The following is a 23607-nucleotide window of genomic DNA, read 5'->3' on the forward strand; positions in this document are numbered from 1 at the left end:
GATCTTAGAGACACCACACTGAAGTATTGCTAAAAACTTCTTCACACACAAGACTGATTTTTTTAAACAACCGCTATTGCTCTGATCAAAAAGGGTTTGAAGAAACACCATCTGTTTTGCCAGTTTATTTACTTTTTATGTTACAGCAGCGTGATTCCAGAGTTTCCTCCATTATAGTTCCTTCACTAGTTCCCCCCCTTTTTTTTTGTGGAGGCCTTTCCACAGCAACAGGAAGGGAAAAAATACATAAACCAGTAAAAACAAAGGACTGGCAGACCATAGGAACAGCCAAGAGGAGCCACTCAATTGCTGGTGGATGCCAGAAAGGAGTTTAACTAGTTTTCAAGCGGACTGCCCCTCTACAAAAAAAGTTCTGGGGCACGAAAGGTTCCCTGTTATGCAGACCTTTTGACAAAATAGTGCCATCGGACCTGAAGTCGCTTTAGAACAGCAAAGTCAACAGAATTGCCATTTTGGTTCTCTAAAGCCAAGAGGATTATGTCAGGAAAGCTCAGCATGGATCTTCTGCAGCATAATTTCTAGAGACCACCCCCTTATTCAATACTGATTCTAAAATGTTAGCTGAAATCCCATGCTATTCAGACCTACTTTAAGTAAATTCAACTCCTGTGGAGTTAAATCTGCATAACATAGTTCAAGTTTGGCCCGTGTTATCAAAGTTGGATGGGATTCATCACGACACACTAGCCACATTCCTACTTCTTAAAAAACCCTGCTCAACCTGCAAATGCACAACCCATTCCAGCAATGAGCATAACCCTTTCTTTAGATGAAGATTGTTCCTTGGGTGTTCACTTCCACTCCACCTTAACTGGCTTGGTTGTGGGGCTAAGTGCACTAAGCTGCTATTGTGCAAGACTGCCCGCAGCTGCTCTTGGCATCAGTGAGCTGGAGAGAAACAAGTCAGCCAGGAGAGAAAAAGGCAGTGAAGAGGAAAAGACAATGTTATGGAATTAATTCTTTCCCAAAAGTATTTATTTATCCATCAAGTTCTGTCCATATGTGCATAAGTTAAATAACTCCTGTAGTTGATAGAGGTTGCTGTGCAGCTGAGCTTAGAATAAGAGACTTCTGAATCACAATCTACATTGAGAGAGCTAGAGGACCCTTGCCTTAATCTCAACCCAGTGGAGGAGGGGACAGAGGTCTGCAATATCTTCAGTGGCTATTCAAGTTCATAGTCAGCATTAGAAGCCCTACTTTACAAGATTTGCTAGGTGTCTTCAGCCTCCACCAAGGACCAGGTCTCAGAGAATGCAATAACATTAGGTATCACATGGCATGTGTCGGGGCAACTTCTAGTAACATCATCTCTGGCCTAGGATAAGTAGTTTAGTGCTTGGATGTCAATCCTTCAATCTATGACCCTTCCCCCTCCTGTTCTCCCCCTTTCTTCACAGGCCATGTGTAGAACCAGATTGTCTGCACTGCTCAACATGCTCACAGCACTTGCAGGTCTCATTACGACAAGGATTACAAATCTAAAACAATACTTCCAGGTTTCAGCTAGTTCCTTAAAAGAACCAGGAAGGATTATTTCCCTTTGAAAAGCACAACTGCCCCTAGATGTATTCTGTTCGCTCCCCTGCCCACCCCCCTTTGTTTTCCTTTGAAGCAATAGAGATTGGCCACAGCAGGAGACCAGGAGCAGGATGGGGTGGAACAGGACTACGAGCCAATATAGAGAATCATCTTTCCATGTGGGGCCCTGCTCTTGTGCAGAGGGCCAGATTTGGATCAGAAAGGAAGGGTTCCAACCAGACTGGTAGGAAAGGGAGAGGGCTCCCACACCTTCTCTTGGTCTAGGATCATCTGACTATCTCACCTAACACACTCGCCGTTGCAGGAGCCTCAGGCATTTGAAGGCAACTTGGTGTCTCCCGTTCTCTACCTGCAATATAATGAGTTAGTCTTCTGAGGACTGAATTGTTCTAGCCCAGCGGTTAGCAACCTTTTAGGAGTGGCAGGCCGAAGCACTGCCACTTGGGCCAAAGGCAGGCTACCTCTGCTTCCTTTGTCAGTCCCTTGTCACCAAATGTCAGCTTCCCCTACCACATGAAGTCAAGTCCCAACCCCACTGCTGCTGAATGATACTGTATGCTACCAATTCTTCCCATCAAGTGCCACTATGGGCTAAATCAAACCTCTGTGGGATGGATCCAGCCCCATGGGTAGGCTCCCAAACCCTGCTCTAGTCTAATTAAGGTCTCTGAACTTAACATACGGCTCTGAGTTAAACCTTATGTCCTGATGCTAAGACAGTCAGACTGGATGATTTAACTGCCCCCTTTTGCCTTAAAGTCTTAGGTGACACCCAAATGAAATTACAATTCAGCTGAGTCCCTCAATCATCAAGGAAAAAATATCTTCCTGGTTGCAGAAAAATGAAAGGTTTCTCACTATGCCCTAACAAAGGGCAAAAGCTGGCCCTAAATGCCTTATTCTCCAAGAGGATAATAATGTCTGCACCTATCTATAGATTACAGAAATAAACAAAAAAATAAGATAAAGGATAATAAATTGGATGACAGCATCAGCTTATCATGAACCTCATTAAGCAAGGACCAAAGGTCAACAAAGTCTAACCATCAACCAAACCTCGATTTCTCAAGAGAAACCAGGCGTTGAGATTTTCAGAGAAAGAAGACTAAACATAAGTATCTAAATCTGGCACCTATAAATAGCTAGATTTTTCCTAAGTGCCCACCACCCAGAAGTTCCCAGAGATCATGGGGAGCTGTCAGCTGCTCAGCAGTTTAGAGAGAGGCCATTATCTACGTTCCTAACTGGGTTTATTTTTTTTTCTTTTTTTTTAAACCTGAAAAAAATCTCTCAGCACAAAAATCTTCTCCATGTAAGCCCAGGATACATGCACTGTAGACTGCAGTTTAACATCAGAAGGTATCTTAGCTAGCTTGGGTACTACCAGCAGTCTAAATACAATGGCATGGAGCTCTGTTCAGGCTAAATTTACCATGTTGCCATGGCTCGACTTCTTCTAGTGTCTGAGCTAGCCTAGGCATTTCTAAAACTGTAGTCAGAGGAATACAGATGCCCTCAATGCTACTCATTGACACACATTTAGCAGACACACTTGCCTAGGACCCCAGTCTTTATATAATCTTTCCAGGTATCCCTCAGAGCCAGCCCCAGATGTAGTTTCTTCCTAAGGGCAAGCCCCATGCCTCCTTAACTCCAGGCCTATTGGTCCCAAAGCTCCTGTTCAGGTTTGTGAAGGCCTGTTTTAAATCAACTCCTGATGAAGACTTCACCCAGGACACTCCTGCAAATGAAGTCAACATTTATTTGTCAGCTGGAACACAGCAGGCTGAATCCCAAGTCCGAACAGCCCAGCTAAACTTAAGACTGCCACATCACTTTGGAATCCACCTTGTCTCTCTGCCTGTTTCTGCCTGCCTGTCTCCTCTGCTGTGCTTAAAGTCTCACCACCTGGTCAACTTGCCTTAACACAGCTCTTGGATCTTGGTCATTAAAAGATCATTCACCAAGGTGTTCCTGCACCTTCCTCATGTGAACAGTTATATTCAGTCCTCAAGTGCTCATATCACATCAAGCAAACATGCAATACCCACTCTTCCAGTCCAGAATGGGAGTTAAACCATTCATCCATAGTCTATGACTGCACACAGGAAGGCAGGAAAATGAGAAACATCCAAACACCCCCACATGCTCTTTGTTTGCTGAGTTAGTGTGGAAAAAGGCAACATTGTTACTGCTGGAAATGCCTGAGGATTAGTTCACATTATTAAATGATTTGAACAACATGAGCAGTATCTTGCAGGAGTTGGAGGTCTTTGTGAATTTAGCAAACTGTTCTACAGCCTACACATGAGCTGGCATAAACAGCTCATATGCATTTCTGTCCCTGGTACCTAGCATGTAGCCCGAGGCAGGCAAAATATGGCCCGCAGGCCGGATCTGGCCCACCAGGCCATTCTGTCTGGCCCGCAGAGCCCCGCTAAAATTTAGACGATTATTACCTGACAAAGCACTGGCAGGAGGAGCTGCCAGCTGCAGCACCAAGTAGCTTGGGCTCTGGTTGCAACATGACCAACCCCAACTCAAGCCACCCCACCCTGCTCCACCATGCCCCCACCCTCCAGCCTAGCAGAGGCTCCTGCTCTGGCAACCCTGTCCCCAGCCCTCCCTCCAAGAGTAGAAATTCAGGTAAGAACGGGCTGGGGGCGGGGCAGACTAACAGCGATGGCTCAACTCTGTGGGGCTGAAGAGACTGGCTCTGTGCCTCCATGTGCTACTCCTGGCTAGAGTGCCAGGAGCATCACATGGAGGAATGGAGCCGGCCCAGCCTGATGGCATGAGACTTCCCATGGCTCCTGGCACTCTACCACACCACCAGGCCAGGTTGGCTCCATGCTGTGCCGTGTGGGTCCCGACAATGCAGCTGGAGCCGTGTTCTGCTAAGAAGGGACAGGCTGGTTCTGTGGGCTGGCTGGACCAGCTCCATGCCTCCACATGCCACAACCTCCACAAGTGCAGCACAGAGCCAGCCCAGCCCAACCCAGCCCATCCTGTCCCATCCCAGCAGCACATGGTCTTAGTTTCTCACTCTATCCATCACAAACTCGGTATTGAAAGTGGACTGGCACCAAAATCTGAGGGAAAGCAAAGTAAGACAAATAATTAGAATAGCATTAGACTGGAAGATCCGTTAACTTGTAGGCTGCTGGCTTGAATGTCCCGTCTATACCATTTGGAAGCTGGCAGTTCTAGTTTTTACACACTATCAGGCCAAAAATCAGGCCAGGCTATCCAGAATGTAAATATAGCATGATCCACACCATACACTTGGGTAGCTTTTAGTCCTCAAGGAAAGAAGCACTTTGTAGTGCTGCACTTCACATCTGTCATTCTGTTCTGCTGCAAACAGGTGAGACAAGATCCCTGCTCCAGGTCTTTAATGTTCTTCTCAGCATTTTTAATTAAGGGTTAATGCTTTAGTTCTGCAAGTGAAGGCACAGACTCCTGCATCCATGCAGAGGTGCCCCCTAAGATCAGGGCCAAAGGCTGCTTCTTGACAGGTTGTTTTGCTTTCTGTCTTTCCTTAGCCAAGAAAAAAACAAGAATTGATGTTTCCAAATTAAAGAGAACAATCTCTCCTGCCCTTTTCAGGTTGTTTTGTCCTTCCGTCTTTTCCTTAGCCAAGAGGAAAACAAGAATTGATTTTTCCAAATTAAAGTGAGCAATCTCTCCTGCCCTTTTCAGAGGAAATGCCACAACAGCTGGCATTAATTCAAACTCTACAACCTCAGTAGAGAGGCTCAAAGTTGAGGGCCACCTCACAAATGTTGTTGTGTTTGTAAGTATGTGCATGCTTCTGTAGATGACCCTCAACCCCCAAACGGTTGCTTCCAAGGGGGTAAAGCATGTTAATAAAATAAGTTCCTGGTTTAGAGCTGTAGAGTAAAACTTTCCAAAGTAGCTATGGAAACTCACTCAGGTGCCTCTGAAGGCGTTACCCAGTAATACTTGATAGTGGCTACAATGTGTTCCTGGGTAATGCCTTCAAAGGCACTCAAATGAAAGTCTCCATAGCTACTTTGGAAAGTCTACAGCGTTAAACAATAGTACCAGGGGCTTATTTTATTAACATACTTCAACCACTTGGAAGCAACCGTTTGGGGGTTGAGGGTCATCTACAGAAGCATGCACATATGTACAAACACAACAATATTTGCCCTCAACTCTGAGCCTCTCTACTGAAGTTGTAGAGTTTGAATTAATGCCAGCGGTTGTGAAATTTCCTGCACTACAGACACTGGTTCATAAAGAGTTGGATTAGAATTCCAGCCCACGCAAAACTTTTTCATTTAGTAATTATTCTTGGTCAGAGCCAGGGTTGTGTGTTATACTTGAGGGTGCCATTTCAAGACCTAAAGTCCCACAGCTAACCTGCACCCGTGAGATATTTAAAAAAAAATATTTAGGTAAGCTAGCTTGCACAACAGCTCAAAATGCAGTCCCTTCATTTTACTTCGCGTAGGTCTATAGGTATGGATCTACCTCAGAATTAGATTTTGTGGCTAAAACAAAAGGGATCAATCCTTTGGTAAATTTACTGCCAAAAAACAGCTGCTGCCCTAGGAAATCTAAATTTAGTTCCTTTTCTACAAGTCAGCCTTGTGCAAACATGCTTTTCAGCAGAGAGCACTTTACCAGCTGTATTTCGAATGAAATCCTGAAGGGCGATCCTAAATTTTAGAAAACAATGGCTAGAGCAGGCAAGGTAGAGAGGACCTCCAGAGGTACATTTCTCCTGCAGAGCTCAGAGACCAAGAGCAACCTTTTCCATCCTTCCTTATTAAAGGGTCATAGAATAAGAGGGACAGAAATAAAAACAAACTCCCCCCACCCAAACCATGCAACATGCAAATAGCATCCAGCTAATCATCCAACAACTAAAAAGAATCAGCTTACCTATCACACAGACCATCTGGCAGTGCCAGGACAAGCCCAAAAGATGTTTTTCACTTCTAGAGTCTCACACGGAGACAATAATCCCTCCCCTAAAGAAGGCACCGCCTTTGTCAACTCACCAAAGATAGCCATTCTCTTGTGTGGCAATGAAAGGGGAGCAACCTAAGCACCAAAGAGGAATGAACAGCGTGACTCTTCAGGATCACTTTTAGGGTTGGCAAACAGCAGGAGCCAGTTAACAATTAGCGATCAGTCAAACTTACTCCAAGGTCTAAACACAGAAAAAACTCCGGTGCCCTGTTTCAGCATTTGGCTTACTAAAGCTTGCAACACCACAGAGCATTTCACTCTACCCCACCATCCTCAGACAAGACCAGATTTGGAGCAAAAATTGAGCCATGTACTAACCCCTCTCAACTCAGTTTTCCCATCCACTGTCTCTTGGAGGCAAGTCTCCCCACAATATACAATTCTGAGATGTATCAAAGTTTCTAAAGGGCAATTCCAGTTAGTGCTGACAAGCAGAACCCAAATCTATTATCTGCATCTGGGGCTAATAATTAACTACTGTTCAGACTTCACTAATACCTTTTACTGCTCTCTTAGTCTTTACTAAACCCTCAGCCTAACTCAAACCAGACCCATTCGTCCCCAGTAACTTCAGTTAGAATTAGCCACCTCTGGCAGATTTTGGGAGCGTAGGGTAGCATCAGGGGCTGGAGACAAAGTTTTCAGCCCTGTTCCCCATGATGTCAAGTAACAGTCTGCTACCAAGTACAGCCAGTACCAATTGCCAAAACCCAAAGACTCTTTAATGCCTAACATACACAGCCACAACTGGCCAAGGCAACCTGCTGAAAGTATAGTCAGCTTCAAAGCCAAGATTACACAGAACAATGAGGTGGACTGGTTGCTGGAACAAGCCCCCTCCCCACAAGACTACCTACACTACCTCTTTTGGACAGAATCACAAGTTTCTGGGAGTAGTAGGGGTCTTGCCACCACTCATCTATAGCCTTTAGGACCTTTTAACTTGCTTGAACCACCAAAGTTCTTAGGAGCTTCTTCCCATTAGACAAGATTAGTATATCATCCAGCTAATCAACCACTATATGGTGGGCATGCTACAACTCCCTCCCTATTACCATCCTCCAGAGAGATCCATTTGCAACTTGAGGGCAAAAGTTTTTGAAGCAGGATTTCCCATGTCAGAGGTTTATCCTGCAAGAAAGAACAAAGTCTTAGGAGTAGCCTGAATGCACTCTTGCAGAGCACAATCCATACAATCCTAATCTAATTCTTCTTTGCTACAAACCAAATACAGTAAACTTCAGGCCTTTATAAAAAATAATGTTCTCAGCTTTTGGAGATCACTAATCAGCAACCAAGCCAAGAACATAACTGGATCTATATTTCAAAAAGGAGAAGAGAAGGGAAACAAAAAAATGTTTCAAAGCAAATTTATGTTACATGAGAGGGGGGATAAGTCAAACAATCTTTGGGATTTTATGCTTTTGGTAATCTAAATGTTACCCAACCCTCAGAGCTGGGTGTACTGTGTGTTCAGGTGCCCACTTTATGTCATTCCACAACATCATGGAGTTTTATTGCCCCAAATTTTTTTTTTAAAATGTATAAGTCACCCAATAATCCTCCCCATAACAGAAATCTTTGATAAGCCACAAGAAAAACTTGTTTAGGCAAAGTTATAGACAAACAGATAGCAGAGATGAATCTGAATACACATACCAGACATGTCAAAAAGGAATTTAAAGGATATTTGATTCATTTTAACATGGGAAAAAAAGCCAGACAAAAGCAGCTACGCTAACAGACTGGATTTGTAAACTTTAAATTCTTTCCTTCTTTAGGCTGATTGATTTCCATAAAGGTGAGTACAAAGCCCTTGAACTTCAAGTGGCATGGGGAATTTCTCTAAAGCTATGTCTATATCACAAGCACTGTTAGAACTTTGCCTACAGGGCAGTTGAGGCCCCTGGGGTAGACACAGCTCGGCTGCCAGAGCTATACCAGGCCTACCAAATATCAGAAGCTCTGCTATCAGGTGCCTTCTTCTCATAGATTCATAGATGTTAGGGTCAGAAGGGACCTCAATAGATCATCAAGTCCGACCCCCTGCATAAGCAGGAAAGAGTGCTGGGTTCAGATGACCCCAGCTAGATGCATATCCAACCTCCTCTTGAAGACCCCTAGGGTAGGGGAGAGCACCACCTCCCTTGGGAGCCCGTTCCAGACCTTGGCCACTCGAACTGTGAAGAAGTTCTTCCTAATGTCTAGTCTAAATCTGCTCTCTGCTAGCTTGTGGCCATTATTTCTTGTAACCCCCAGGGGCGCCTTGGTGAATAAAACCTCACCAATTCCCTTCTTTGCCCCCATGATGAACTTATAGGCAGCCACAAGGTCGCCTCTCAACCTTCTCTTGCGGAGGCTGAAGAGGTCCAGGTGCCCCAGTCTCTCCTCATAGGGCTTGGCCTGCAAGCCCGTAACCATATGAATGGCCCTTCTCTGGACCCTCTCCAGGTTATCCACATCCCTCTTGAAGTGTGGCACCCAAAACTGCACGCAGTATTCCAACTGCGGTCTGACCAACGCCCAATAGAGGGGAAGTATCACCTCCTTGGATCTGTTCATCATGCATCTGCTGATGCACGATAAAGTGCCATTTGCTTTTCTGATGGCTTTGTCACACTGACGACTCATGTTCATCTTGGAGTCCACTAGGACTCCAAGATCCCTTTCCGCTTCCGTTCCACCAAGCAGGTCATTTCCTAGGCAGTAGGTATGCTGGACATTTTTCCTCCCTAGGTACAGCACTTTGTATTTCTCCTTGTTGAATTGCATTCTGTTGTTTTTCGCCCATATGTCCAACCTGTCCAGGTCTGCTTGTAGTTGATCTTTGCCCTCCGGCATGTCCACTTCTCCCCACAGTTTTGCGTCATCTGCAAACTTGGACAGAGTACACTTCACTCCCTCGTCCAAGTCGCTGATGAAGATATTGAAGAGTATCGGTCCAAGGACTGAGCCCTGCGGGACCCCACTGCCCACACCCTTCCAGGTTGATACCGACCCATCCACTACGACTCTCTGGGTGCGACCCTCTAGCTAATTCGCCACCCACCGGACTGTGTAGTCATCCAAATCACAGCCTCTTAACTTGTTTACCAGTATGGGGTGGGATACCGTATCGAAGGCCTTCCTGAAGTCTAGGTATACGACATCAACCCCTATTCCTGCGTCCAGGCGTTTTGTAACCTGGTCATAAAAAGAGACTAGATTAGTCAGGCATGATCTACCTGCTACGAACCCGTGCTGGTTTCCCCTCAGCATAATTTGTCCTGCTGGGCTCTCGCAAATGTGAGCCTTGATAATTTTTTCGAAGACTTTGCCTAGGACGGAGGCGAGACTGACTGGCCTATAGTTGCCCAGGTCCTCCTTCCTCCCCTTCTTGAAAATGGGGACCACATTGGCCCTTTTCCAGTCCTCCGGGACCTGGCCCGTGCACCACAAGTGTTCAAATATTACCGCAAGTGGCTGTGCAATGACGTCGGCCAGTGCCTTCAGCACACTCGGATGGAGCTCATCCAGGCCTGCCGACTTAAAGGCATCCAGTTCCTCCAAGTGACTGTGCACTATCTCAGAGTCTACGCATGGCAGTCTGGCGCCTTGCTGCTGCCTCTCTACAATCCCAGTGAGAGCCTTGTCTTGCCCCTCGCTTAGGAACACTGAGGCAAAGAACTCATTGAGGAGTTCAGCCTTGTCCCCCCTGTCTGTCACCAATTGCTTCTGCCCATTTAGCAGGGTCCTATTCCACCCTGGGCCTTCCTTTTACTCCCTATATATGTAAAAAACAAGTTTTTGTTGTCCTTTACTTGGGATGCCATCCTCCGCTCCATGGTAGCTTTGGCCCATCTAACTGCCTCCCTGCAAGTGCAAGCAGAGGAGGTGTACTCCTCTTTGGTAATCTCTCCCCATTTCCACTTTTAATACGCTCCCCTTTTAGTCCGCAAGCTGCCCTGGATTTCTCTCGTCAGCCAAGGAAGCCTCCTGGCCCCTTTCCCTCTTTTTCCTCGCATCGGGATCGTCTCCCTCTGTGCCCAAAGGATCGTTTCCTTAAGGCACAGCCACCCTTCTTGGGCTCCCATCTCTTCAAAACTCCTACTCTGCAGTGCGTCCTTGACTAATCGCCTGAGTTCATTGAAATCAGCTTTCGTAAAGTCTAGCACTTTCACCCTACTAGTTACCTAGCTACACTAGCTATGGGGCATGATCTTTTCAACCATGCAGCTATCTTGCAAAACAATCCTGTAGACAATATAGAGAAGTGCACAAACAGAGCCACACACCAAATCCCTGCAGAACATGCTGCTCTCTTACCCATTCTAATCTGAGGTGGATTTTGGCAACTGCTAGGGACTGAAGCCGGAACCCCGGAGGGGAAAGCCAAACAGAAAGAATGCAGAAGGCAGAGATGCTGTGTTTTGGAATATGAATGCCTTTCTCCTAGAGACAGAGATTCCAGCCCTCATCAGGCAAAAGTGAAGCTGGTGAGATAGAGAGGCAGTTGTGCCAAAATGTTAGATTCAGGCTTTAAGGTGACCATGATTAAAAGTGCAAACCTAGAACTGCTTTTTTATGCCACTGGTATATTCCATAGCTGCAAAACAGTTCTAACCTCTGCTACAGTATGAACCATGCAGAATTCTTGGAAATAAAAATGAACTTGTATCATATGTTCTACTAGTAGCATAATGTAAGAACCTACAGTTTGGGAAAGACCTCTCATCTTCGTTCTTCACCACTTCATCTTTATGTTTTAATTTTCACCTTCTAAACATGTTCCTATCTTCTCTCAAGCAACCTTTGGACTCTCTCTCTTAAAAACATTGATTCTCATCCCGCCTCTCAGCGCTTCCAGCCCTTCCCCTTATTTCCAATCAAATTACAATCACTAGAATTCACAACCAAACCAATGCTTTGCTCTAGCCTAGCTTCAGATGCAGTCTGCATTTGCTCTTCTTGTGATGAGCTTGGTCTAATTGCATGATCCAAAGATACTCCAACAGTATTAAAAAAAAAAAGATATCCCAATACAATCTGTGCATAAAATCTCATAGTTCTGAGGGCCCATGATACACTTTTAATAAAGGAACAAAACTTGCAAATAAACATGCTACTGTTAGATTTTTAACCTACAGGTCACACCTAAGTTTAGCACAGTAGAAAAATGTTACCTTTTATGAGTGTGTTCACTTCTGGACATTTGCAAGCACTCTGTTTCGAGTTACATTCAGTATTTCCCTTGGATGATCAGCTTCTCTACTCTGGTAGGCTTGAGAGGAGAGAAACACCATCTCTCTCTCTCACACATCCAGATTTATAAGCATTTACAAGTATGCCTATCTCTACAGGAGGGATGTGGGGGCAGGTATAAAAACCTGAAATTGCTTTGGAATATTTTTTTTCAAAACTGCCTGGACTGCAATATGGAAATGCCTCTCCTAGCTCGTATGTACTTGGTGCCTTTCAGTCACAAATCCAAATATACTTTTAGCAGTAGGCCTCAGGCATCTGTGTAAGGTGAAGCATTATCACCACATAAGGACAGAGAAGCTGAAGCTTAATGATGTGCATAAGAACACTTTGCTGACATAAGTACAGGACCCAGAAACCATGATGCACAGTCACTTTTCCTAATTTGTTAAGAGCAAATTACAGTTTATCACTGACTCACGATCCCTCCATTAGTATAGAACCAGAGGCTACTCTAACACAGCAATCAGCAACATCTCATTTTAAAAGCCTGTGGACCCACTAATCAAAAGTTCAACAGGAAATAAAAAAATAAGAGAACAAGGCTGATGTTAGGAAGTTCATCCAATTCCCTGACACGTCCCTCCAGTATTGGAACAGCTGTCCCATGGCCCTCCATCCTACTCCCACCATTACTCTGATGTGTAGGGAAGGGCTTGCCAAGTCAGAATCTCAAGACAGAGCACAGTGCTGACCAGTCACTGCTGCTGCTTCCTGTTGGCTTGAACTCCTGACAGAAACCAGCCACCATTTGCTAACCGCCAAAAAAAAAAAAAAGTGGGGACTATTTACCTGGTGGGAAGGCTAGCTTTGAGCCTGCTTTGTGTTTGCTAATAATTTTCAATAGAGGATAATTGATGATCCCAAGCACAAGAGTGCAGTCATGTTTAGACAGTACATAGTAAAAGGTTTTTTAGTACAGTGCCTCTGGCAGTGCCACTCTACACTATACATTTTGAACGGGTTGGTAACCGATTAGTCAGAGGACAGCACTGCTTCTGCCCACACACAACGCAATTAAGGTTACCAGATAGGTAAATACTGAAATTATTCAATTACCAAAAGTGGTAGGGGCCCATTTGATTACCAGAGAAGTTCCTAAGGAATCTCTGACACTTCAGTAGCAGCAGCACATCTCAATACAGAGAAGCAAGCCCCAGTGTAGGAGATGAACACTGAAGATGAGACACCAGAACTGAGAAAGGCGTCAAGAACACCCTCTGATGATGGGTTATTCCCTCGGGCCTTGGGCATTTACAGCCTCACTTCCAGAATGGCTCACTTGTAAGTTGGAAAGCACAACACCCAGGACCAATGAATTAAAGGCTTTTAAAGTTAATCTACAGTATATAAAGCATTAGAGTTGAATTCATTTGGGATAACTAGCTCCATTATTCTCTGTCCAGGCAGATTCTGGCTTTCAGCTGAACAAAAGGTTAATGAAGCATCGGTGGATTAAAGGGGAAAGATTGGGAACGCTTCCAGAAAAGGAGACTGAGGCAAGAAAGAGTTGAGTAGTTTAACAAAGATTTGATTTTCCTTGAACAGAAGCAACATAAACTTGATTATGTCTGGGTCACCTGTCCCTGAAGACACACTTGTGAAGGCTACCAGAGGCTTCTCAGAAAGTTTCATTTGATGGACTATTTTCAACTCAGCTTCAGGAGGTCTTACAGCAGGTTCCTGCTAAGCTGTGAGGTGACCTACAAATACAGAAAGGAGATGTTTAAGGATGTAATGTTGTATTTTTGGGTGGCGTAGAGGGGCCTTTTTGCCAAATAAGGCAGGCCTGAGAAGGGGCAGGACAGACTGTTCACTTTAATTTGGAAACATCAATTCTTGTTTTCCTCCTGGCTAAGGATAAGAGAGAAGGACAAAACAACCTGTCAAGAAGCAGCCCTTGGCCCTGATCTTGGGCGCAGCTCTGCATGGATGCAGGAGTCTGTGCCTTCACTTGCAGAACTAAAGCATTAACCCTTAATTAAAAATGCGGAGAAGAACATTGAAGACCTGGAGCAGGGATCTTCTCTCACCGGTTTGCAGCAGAACAGAATGACAGATGTGAAGTGCAGCACTACAAAGTGCTTCTTTCCTTACAGACTAAAACAGGGGCAGACAATTATTTTTGCCCATGGGCCACATAGGCAGGTCTGGGGAGCTGCTGCAGGCCGGTCAGAACCCCTTCCCTCCCCCCACAACCAACAGCCTAGAACACATGTGCCACCGCCAACAGCGCACAGCCCCCCACCTGCCCTGCCTTTCTAGATCCCTTCTGACCCCAACACCTACAAATTTATTAATCTAGGCACCCCAGGAGGCCAGGTACTACCTGCTGCAGCTGCCTGGAGCCTGACCCAGCTGCCCTGCTGCTCCTCTTCACCACCATCACCGCCACCTCCGGTCTGCCCAGTGGGGCAGCAGTGGCAGTGCAGAAGAGCAGCAGGGCAGCCTGGGTACAGGCTCTGGGCAGCTGCAGCAAGAAGGGCCCAGCAGTGGTGAGGGGCCACTTTTCCCTCACGCCGAGCAGCAGCTTCTGCTCAGCCACCGACTGCTGCATGGGGTGGGCCTAGTTGGGGCTGCACGTGTGGGTTCCGGCTGGTCCGCTCTGCCAGGCTGAGTCCAGAGTGGGCCAGGTCAGGGCTTTACACACAGGTCCCTGCCAGCACCACAGGGCTGGGGCCAGGGGTGGTGGCAGCCAGAAGCCGCCACTGCTGCCTGGGCTGCCTAGAAAGGCAATCCAGCTGCAGAGCCACTCCAGCCTCTCTACAACCCAAGGGAGCAGCAGGAAGCACCATGGGACGGACGGCGCTGGGACCAGGCAGGATCAAGGGACCCACCATGGGCCGGACAAAGCCCTTCCATGGGCCAGATTCAGCCACCAGGCTGTGTTTCGCCCCTGCACTGAAAGCTACCCAGGTGTATGGTATGGATCATGCTATATTTATATTCTGGATGATCCGACTTGATTTCTGACCCAATAGTGTGTAAAACCAGAACTGTCAGCTTCCAAATGGTACAAGACAGGACATTCAAGCCAGCAGACTACAAGTTATCAGACCTTCCATCTAATGCTATTTTAATTATTTGTCTTATTTTGCTTTCCCTCAGATTTTGTGCCAGTCCAATTTAAAACCAAGTTCCTCATGGCTAGAGTGAGAAATTAAGGCCACAGGACACTCTAAAGCAGCTACAAATCCCATCTTTCACAAGATAAAATCAAATGGGAAAGGCATATAAACTGCCTTAGCTGGCAGGGCCACTACAAATGCTCCATGAAACAGCATCCTTTTTCGAAAAATAGACTCTCTTGCTTCTTTTCCCTTGAAATATTCACTTTTGAAATGCCTGATCAGAGCTGCATATTGCATAACACTTCCTGCCCTCCAGATCAACTCCCAGCAGCCAGACAAAGCTCAAAATGGGGAGGAGACTGTTTACATGTCTCCTTAACCCTCCAGCACTGGAGCAGAATGTTAATTTGCATGGTCACCGTTTAGGTCCAGGAACAAAGCTGTAATACCTCCTGCCTAGCAAAACCAACATCGTTTCCCCGCAGACAGCCAAGTCATGGCATGTTGCTGGTGCCAGACAACTGCAGCTCCCTCCATCACTGGCCAATTGTAGTTTCCTTGAACTAGAAGGAGCAAGGTTGGAGTGACTATGTAACAATGGCATGTAGAGAGAGAGCAATGACTGGCAGGTCTCTCTGTCCTTGTCAAAACAACATGCTAATGTTAGTGGAGTAATCAGAAAGGATGTAGGCAGCAACCTTCCCACCCACACCAAACTAGTCACATGGACTCCCAGCCTGGCCCATCCTCCCACCTCCTCATCCCCTGCCACCTCGCAATGTTTTAAAGCTCAGCTATGCACTCTTAGATGAGGGTCCCAAGGCAGAACTGCTCTCAGCTGCACTTACTTGTGCCCACTCTAAACTATGACAGAACCTGGGGCTTTTGCATCTTGGAACGGCACCAAGGCTTTTCAAGTTGGGGTTCTGAAGCCTTAGCAGCTTCCAGGAACAACAAATGAATAAGGCAGTGGTGGAATTTGGGGCCCAAGAACAGAAGTAGGCCTGAGCTAGTCATTAAGATGATCCCTTCCTAATGCATGTTCTTTACATCCACATTCGGAGACAGGCTGCACTGGGAAGTGAGAGTCAGATACCGAGTGGCAAAGATCTGAGAGATAGACACTATTATACATCAGTCCAGCAGCAGTGTCGTGTACTCAAAGCTCACACACACAAGCACTTTACATGGAGACCCTGCAGCAGTCGTGTCAAATTGCATAAGCTCAGATGTAGGCGAATCAGTACATAGCTTGGAACTCTTTTAACGAAGGCCTGTTGTATGGCTGATGACTGTGTGGGTGACTGATACAGGGGCGAGGAAGGAACACTGCTCTTTGAGTCCATGAAGGCCACTGCCTCCAAATAGTGCTAGTGACCACATGCTGAGAGAGGTGTTGTTTTGGATACAACATGAGGGTGTGGAGCTATCACTGGGATCCCAGCCAGCTGAGCAAGTACAAAATGTCTCCCTAAAACATCCTCCACAAGGTCACTCCCTCAGGTCATTCCTGTTTATTTCCTGTCATAAACTGCTGATCAGTTGCCCACAACTATAAACAGCTGCTACGTTCTGCTCTACCCTTGAACATCTACCGGCACCAAGAAGGAAGCAGATGACCACAAGAATCTCCCTGGTGTTCAGGGAAGCCAGGTGTCCCCCAAGTGTACAAGGCAAGAATCCACTCCACACAGGGATAATATATTATTAAATCCTCTGCCATCAATGGTACATAGAGACAAGTAAATCAGCCCTCCCTCCACACATCCCTCAGGGAAGCAATCAAGCACTCCTGCAAGTGTCTCCTTGCCATTCTGCTAAGATAGTGGGGGGGGGCTCAAATGTGGCCCACGGAGCCATGGACTGCGGGGCTCCCTCCAGACTGGGAAGTTTGATAGCGGGGGGGCCAGCAACATTCAGTAGCGCCACCCTCCCCCGGCCAAATTCCAAAAATCCCAAACCCCAGCCTCTGTGCAGCAGGTTGAGGCCCTACCCCCTGTGCCTGGGATGGGGGCTGACCATGCCCCTCTCCCCCTGCAACAGCTGGCCCAGGGCTGCAACTGCCCCAGGCACCAGATCAGGACCACCAGCTGGATGCACTGCCCATCCAAGCCACTGGCCTTCCACTCATTTTTAATGGGTCACAGCTCACGCAGCAAGGCAGTGCCATCATCCTCACTGTACAGGTGGGGGAAGTGAGGCAGAGAGACTGGGTGCCTTGCTCAGATGCACCCGGGAAGGTCTCCCTTGTCCCAGGCCAGGAGCTCAAGCACTTGTGGAGTCCCCTGGGACCACAACCCCAGGAGAAGCAGAAAGCAGGGAGCCACCCAGGGAAACACAAGGGACAGCCGATTCCCCCAGCCCATCGGAGGGAGGGAGGGCGGCACACAGCGAGCAGAGGCCTCCCGTGCAGCACGGTATCACAGAGACGCGGGGCCGGGGGGGAGCTCCGGGGGTGTCTAGTCCAGCCCCAGGCAAACCACCCCACGCAACCCCCACCTCAACTCCCCCAGTCCTGGCCTGTCACCGGCACAGCAGGGGGCGGCGTCGGGTGTCCCGGCCCGTGCGGGGCGGGGCGGGGCGGGGCAGGGCAGGGCAGGGCAGGGCAGGGCAGGGGGCCAGGCTTCCTGCTGCAGAGGAAGGCAGCCCCTCCTTCTGACCATGGGGTAAAATCCCTTCCTGACCCGAGCCGGGATCGGTGAGCCCGACCGGAGGGCAGGACCCTGCACCCGGGAGCCGCCGGCTCTGCTCCCAGCAGGGCACTGGCACAGCCGGGAAGGTGCAACCCACGACACGTGGAGCAGCGCGGGGCGCACGGGCGCCGCAAGGCGAGGGGCGGCGAGTCCGGCCCGCGGGTGCCCACGGGCTCAAGGTGACCCCCCCACAGCACTCACAGCTCCACGCAGGACGCGGCTCATTCACGGGACTCCGCGGGTCCCGCCCCTTCCTGCCCGGCACCTCCATTCGCCACTCCATTGGCTGGCGGGCCGCTCACGTGACGCCCCGCTGGCCGCTCCCCCCGCCCCGCTCCCTCGTCCGTCGGGCTGGGTCGAGCTTCGTCATTGGCTCCGCGCTGCCAAGTGGGCCCGCGCTGTCCCGCCCCCAGGCCGCGGCCGGGTCACGTGAGCAGGTTCCGCTGCCGGGCTGGGAAGCGAGCGCCGCCGTTCGGCCCCTGTGTCGCGCCGTAGGTAGGAGTCGCCCGCCCGGCTCGGCCCAGCATGTTCGGGGGCGCGGAGGAGGACGACGCGGATTTCCTGTCCCCCGCCGGCGGGTGAGCGACCAGGCGGGTGCGGGCCCGGGCCCGGGCCCATTGGCTCTGCCCCCAGCTGCCGCCGAAAGTGCGGCCGTGGGTCGGGGGCTGCGTGGTGGCGAATCTGCTGGTGCCGAGGCGGGGGTCAGCTCCCAGTACGGAGCATCCACCCCCCCCCTCCCGCGCCAGAGCTTCCCGTCTCATCCGGTGCCTGCTGAGCCCTGTTAGACGTCGCATTTATGACGTAAATCACACAATTAATAAATGTAGACCGGCTACATGCGCCGCCCAGGACTCTCCTGTGAGACGAACCAGCCAGCTGGGAAGTTAGTGCTTGAAAACGTGTACCGACTCTAGCTGGTTTCTATCCAGCTTTCACTTTTCCATGTAGCAGGGCCCTTAGAAATGCAGCGTGGTTTGTCCCTGAGCAGCAATTCTCATCCCCAGCCAGCACCGGGGTGCCTTGGGAGCCTTTCAGGGGTGCCACGCATCACGCAATGCTGGCACCGGCAGACATCACTCCCAAGGAAGACCCAGAGGTTCCCAGGCGGAGCCCGCAGCATCACAGCCATTCTGGCAGGGTGAGAGAGGTGCTGTAGCTGCGATGTTCCGGAAATTGTGCAAGAGGCAAGGATTTCGAAGGGCGATGCCTGTTATTGGACCAGCCATGTCGTTGGGGTAAAGTTAGTCAAGCTTTCAAATGTAAGACTTCCTTGGGTTTCCAATTATAAAAATGTTCTGAGCTCTTGGTGTCTTTCTGAGCCTTTTGCAGCACAAGGCTTTCAGTCAAACATTTTTCTGTAGTCAAAATCCAGTGACGACAAAGAGCTGGCATTTTCTGAGGGGTTTTTGAGTCTGCCATGCGATGCCTTGAATCTCAAAAGGCTGAAAACCACTGTTCCAGTGAGATTGAAAGCACAGGCAGTCAGGCCATAAGTGGAAGTTTGCTGTAACTAGAACTGCAACTTGGCTTCGCTCCTTCAGAGCAAGAAGAGATAGGTGTCTGTTTTTCTTGATCACAAACTTGTTTCTCTGTGCTTCCAAGGACTGATTTGGATGCAAGGAGGAGCACCAGCAGTTTTGTTCAGTTGTCTTTCATCCTTCCTGATCCTGAGGAAGGAAATTGCAAATCCTACTGACCTACATTAAATTTAGAATTGAAACTTCAGCTCATTCAGTGACTAGAATTCCTGTCTGTTGTACAACTCAGCTAAGAAGGTCATGATACTGCATTTTTTTAAGGGGCAGAGAGATGTGTTTCAGTCTCACTTTGGCTTTCTTCTGCCTTCTTGGAAGGAAGGAATACTCCTGTGTGTTCTTTCTGAGAGGATTAAGCTCTTCTGACTATGAGTTGAGACTAGTTTGAATTGCTGGTGCAAAGTAATTGTGGAATAAGGGAGAGACTAGGTCAAATTATGTAGCTGGAAAATGATTGTCAGGGAAAATATGTATTCATGGAGAAACCAAGGCACTCAAGTAGGCTCTCTAATAATCTGAGAAACAAAGAACCTGCTAACACCAGCTGCGCCCGAGTGGTAGGACTTGTCTTTCTGGGCTGAAGATAAGACATCTCTGCTGTTCAAAAGAAGTATTGTCCAAACACTCCTCCAAGGCAAAGAGAGGGCTGAGGATAATTGTCTTCTTGTAAAATGCTCTCCAACCAAGAGATTTTTATTCCTATAGTGCTCCTTCATCATAGAGATGGTCAGTGACCACTGGGCCCATAAAATGTTTTGTGTTTTCTCTCTGGAGGAAAAAAATCTTAGAAGACATAGCATAGACTCATTAGGTGAAGAAATGGGGCGGTGGTTAAGGCATTAACTTGGCTCTCTGAAGTTTTTGGCTTACTACCCTGCTATACAGTAGACTTTCATATATGTAATTCACTTTGTGCCCCACTTATAATTTAAAAAAAAAGAAGTCAGTAGCACTTCTCCCTACACCGTTGTAAGATAGGAAATTAAAACTTTACAAAACTTGTATGTATTCAAATACTATGGTGGGGACAAAGTCACACGGGTGGCATAAAATTCCTTTTAAATTACTTTCATAAACCTTTACTCTTTCATAACATCTGGCTATCAAAAACAAACTTGGAGTGGTCAGCATCTCTCTTCTCCAAAAATGTCTGTCCATAAGTATCTCTAACATTTTTTTGTTGGTTTTATAGTTCATTTTTATCTGGCATGTTGTCATTTTTTGGCATCCTATTGCAACTGCTCAGTATAGAGCAAGGTCTTCAGTGGTAGCTTCCTTACAGGAAAAACCAGGCTTGTTGCATGACTGGACTTAGCAGCTGCTTCCTTATTTTTGAAAGCATCAGTTAGGCATGTGATGGTCTTGTGATATGGAGAGTTGTGAGCCTGCAAATACATTTGACTTGTGACCAAAAACATTTTTATTAAGGTAGATTTCCACAAGAAAAAAAGCTAGCCACTAATCCCCCTGCTCCACCAAGCTCCAAGAACTCTTCAAATAAAAAACAGCAATCAGATCTTTTCTGTTAATTTGAAACCTCAGATCTGGTACTTGTTAAATTGAAACCTCATCAGGAGCAGTCTGAAAATTCCAGCTCATGTTGACTTCTAAAAAAGACTTGCTTTGTAAGAAAATATGCTGTATTTAGCATTGGTTTCAGCTGCTGCTTTTCCTGCAGGGACATGTCTCAAGGTACGGTATTGCAGAAGGCTGCAATAAATTTTTCTCTCTCCCCGGAATTTACAGCAGTATCACAGAATTAACACAGGAAAAGAATGCTCAGAGCACAACGATGCAATGAAGTAAAAAAAATTGACGGGGAATCCATAGGTTTGCCCCTCAGTTCAGTGTTGAAGCTGTTTATTGGTGGCTGACATCTCAATCTGTGTATAATACAAGCTGACCCATAGTATAATTTAGTCGCAATTGAGAATGGTAGAATCAAAAAGATTGAGTTGAAAGGGACCTCAGGAGGAACATAGTCCAACCACCTGCTCAAAATAGGACCACCCCCAACTAGATCATTCCAGCTACAGCTTTGTCAAGCTAGGTCTTAAATATCTCGAAGGATAGAGAGTCCACAACCTCTCTGGGTAACCTGTTGCAGTGTCTTACTACCCTCCTAGTGAAAAAATTATTCCTGATATCTAACTGAAACTTCCCTTGCTGCAACTTGAGTCCATTGCTCCCTGTTCTGTTATCTCCCACCACTGAGAACAATCTAGCTCCATCCTCTTTGGAAATCCCGTTCAGGTAGTTAAAGGCTGCTATCAAATCCCCCTCAGTCTTCTCTTCTGCATATTAAATAAGCTCAGTTCCCTTAGCCTCTCCTCAGAAGTTATCTGCTCCAGCTCCCAAACCATTTTTGTTGCTCTCCGCTGGACTCTGTCCAGCTTGTGCATATCCTTTCTATAGTGGGAAGCTCAAAACTGGACATACTACTCCAGATGTGGCCTCCCCAGTGCAGAATAGAGCAGAATAATTATTTCCCTTGATCTGTGGGAAACGCTCGTACTAATAAAGCCCAGTACGCCATTAGCCTTCTTGGCAACCAGGGCACACTGCTGACTCATATGCATCTTATTGTCCATTGAAACCTCCAGGTCCTTTTCTGCAGTGCTGCTGTCAGTCTCCAGCCTGTAGCAGTGCATGGGATTCTTCCATCATAAGTGCAAGACTTTACACTTGTTCTTGTTGAATCTCATTAGATTTATTTTAGCCAAATCTTCCAATTTGTCTGGATCACTCTGAATTCTAGCCCTACCTTCTAGTGCATCTACTACACCCCCAGCTTGGTGTCATTGTTGAGGGTGCAATCCATCCCATCTTCAAGGTAGTTAAGATATTGGACAAAACAGGCCCCAGGAATGACCCCTGGTGGCACTCCACTTGATACTGGCTGACAGCTGTTCTTAATCACCTTCTCCGAGTGCTAAGAAATGGATTCTTTGAGGACCTGGTCCATGATTTTTCCAGGGGACTGAGGTGTGAGGCTTATGGGTCTGTAATTCCCTGGATCTTCCTCCTTTCCTTTCTTAAAGATGAGCACTATATTTGGCCTTTTAAAATCACCTGAGACCTCCCCCAGTCACCACAAGTTTTCAAAGATAATGGCCAGCAGGTCTACAGTCACATGGGCCAGCTCCCTCAGCACCCTCAGATACATTGTATCTGGGCCCATGGACTTGAACCTGTCCAGTTTTTCTAAATAGTCCCTAACCTGTTCTTCACCAATGAAGGATGCTTGCCTTGTCCCCAAACTGTGCTCCCCGGTGCAGTAGTCTGGGAGCTGACCTGGCCCATGAAGAACAAGGTAAAAAAAGCCATTGACTATGTCAACCTTTTCCTCATCCTTTATCAGTAGGTTGCCTCCTCACACTTTCCCTGACCTCCCTCTTTGTTGCTAACATACTTGTAGAAACCCTTTTTGTTGCCTTTCGTGTTCTTTTCTAGCTGCAACTCCAATTATGTTTTGGCCTTCCTGGTTTCATCACTGCATGCCCGAGCAATACTCTTCTGTTCTCCCCAAGTTACTTGCACTTGTAAGCTTCGTTTTTGTGGTTAAGCTCATCAAAGAGTTCTCTGCTAAGCCAAGCTTGTTGCTTGCAACATTTGCTGTTCTTCCTGCACATCAGGATGGCTTGTTCTGGTGCCCTCAGGAAGGTTTCTTTAAAATACAACCAGCTCTCCTGGACTCCTCTCCCTCTCAGACTGGTTTCCTAGGGGATCCTGCCCATCACTTCCCCAAAGGACTCAGGCTGCTTCTCTAAAGTCTAGGGCAGTGTTTCCCAAGCTTTTCCAGCCCAAGGCACACTTACATTAATAAAAAACTTCTGCTGCACACCTGTTAAGGCATTCCCCATCCTTATACCTATTGTAGCTCATTGCCATGGCAAAATTCTGCGGCACAGCTGTTCATTTCTGACAGCACACTTTTGTGCCACAGCACACTAGGTGGGAAGCACTGGTCTAGGGTTCCTAGTCTGCTGTTCTCCTTTCTTCCTTTCGTCAGGATTCTGACTACAACCATCTCGTGGTAACTGCTGCCCAACTTGCCATCCACTTCCATATCCGCCACCAATTCTTTCCTGTTTGTGAGCTGTAGGTCAGAGGATTCAAGAATGAATCTTTTGCATTTGCTTTTACAGTGAACTGATTGAGCTCACTATGCAGTCAATTTCCATATGAAGTAAGTAATAAAGTAAGGAAGCCCAGTGAGCTCTCTCTAAAATACAGGGTGAAATAAACAGATACTGCATAAATTAAGTCTTAATCAAATTAGAAATTGAATCCTGAGGCACAGTGGTTTCCAAAACTTCATCACAACTCCAGTTTTATATTGCTGGATGATGTTTTTCTTTTTTGCTATCTGGTTTTCTCTGATGCTTAAAGTTATGTGTTATAAATGTAATGTTTTTCTAGACTGTTCTTCTAAACATACATATTTTCTATGTTTCTTTTCTTGGTGTATCTTAAGAAGACATTAAATCATCATGACTA

At 47.0% G+C, this 23607-nt stretch overlaps 2 protein-coding genes across 8 annotated transcripts in view; one reads left to right on the plus strand and one right to left on the minus strand.

Moving 5' to 3' along the window:
• Positions 1-17864, minus strand: part of SLC31A1 (solute carrier family 31 member 1) — a 36942-nt gene extending 19078 nt beyond the window's left edge. Inside the window, exons 1-2 of one of the 3 annotated variants that reach the window (XM_019501037.2) lie at positions 17774-17859; positions 13389-13511 (exon numbers count right to left, since the gene is read on the minus strand). Coding sequence is in view for 1 of the 3 variants with exons in the window: in XM_019501035.2 (XP_019356580.1) it covers positions 17774-17797 (24 nt within the window). In the remaining 2 variants the exon portion in view is untranslated. Of the gene's footprint in view, positions 1-6477; positions 6574-13388; positions 13512-17773 lie in introns of those variants that run through there. The other 2 variants (XM_019501035.2, XM_019501038.2) reach the window with 2 other exon arrangements.
• Positions 17865-17953: 89 nt separating this feature from the next.
• Positions 17954-23607, plus strand: part of FKBP15 (FKBP prolyl isomerase family member 15) — a 45742-nt gene continuing 40088 nt past the window's right edge. For 2 of the 5 annotated variants that reach the window (XM_019501030.2, XM_006268286.4), the window contains exon 1: positions 17955-18150. In XM_019501030.2, coding sequence (XP_019356575.1) covers positions 18098-18150 — 53 coding nt within the window. In that variant the 5' untranslated portion in view covers positions 17955-18097. Of the gene's footprint in view, positions 18151-18336; positions 18832-23607 lie in introns of those variants that run through there. The other 3 variants (XM_019501031.2, XM_014602684.3, XM_019501032.2) reach the window with 3 other exon arrangements.

The sequence above is a fragment of the Alligator mississippiensis genome, chromosome 12 (assembly GCF_030867095.1).
Source record: "Alligator mississippiensis isolate rAllMis1 chromosome 12, rAllMis1, whole genome shotgun sequence".
NCBI classification, from domain to species: Eukaryota; Metazoa; Chordata; order Crocodylia; family Alligatoridae; genus Alligator; species Alligator mississippiensis.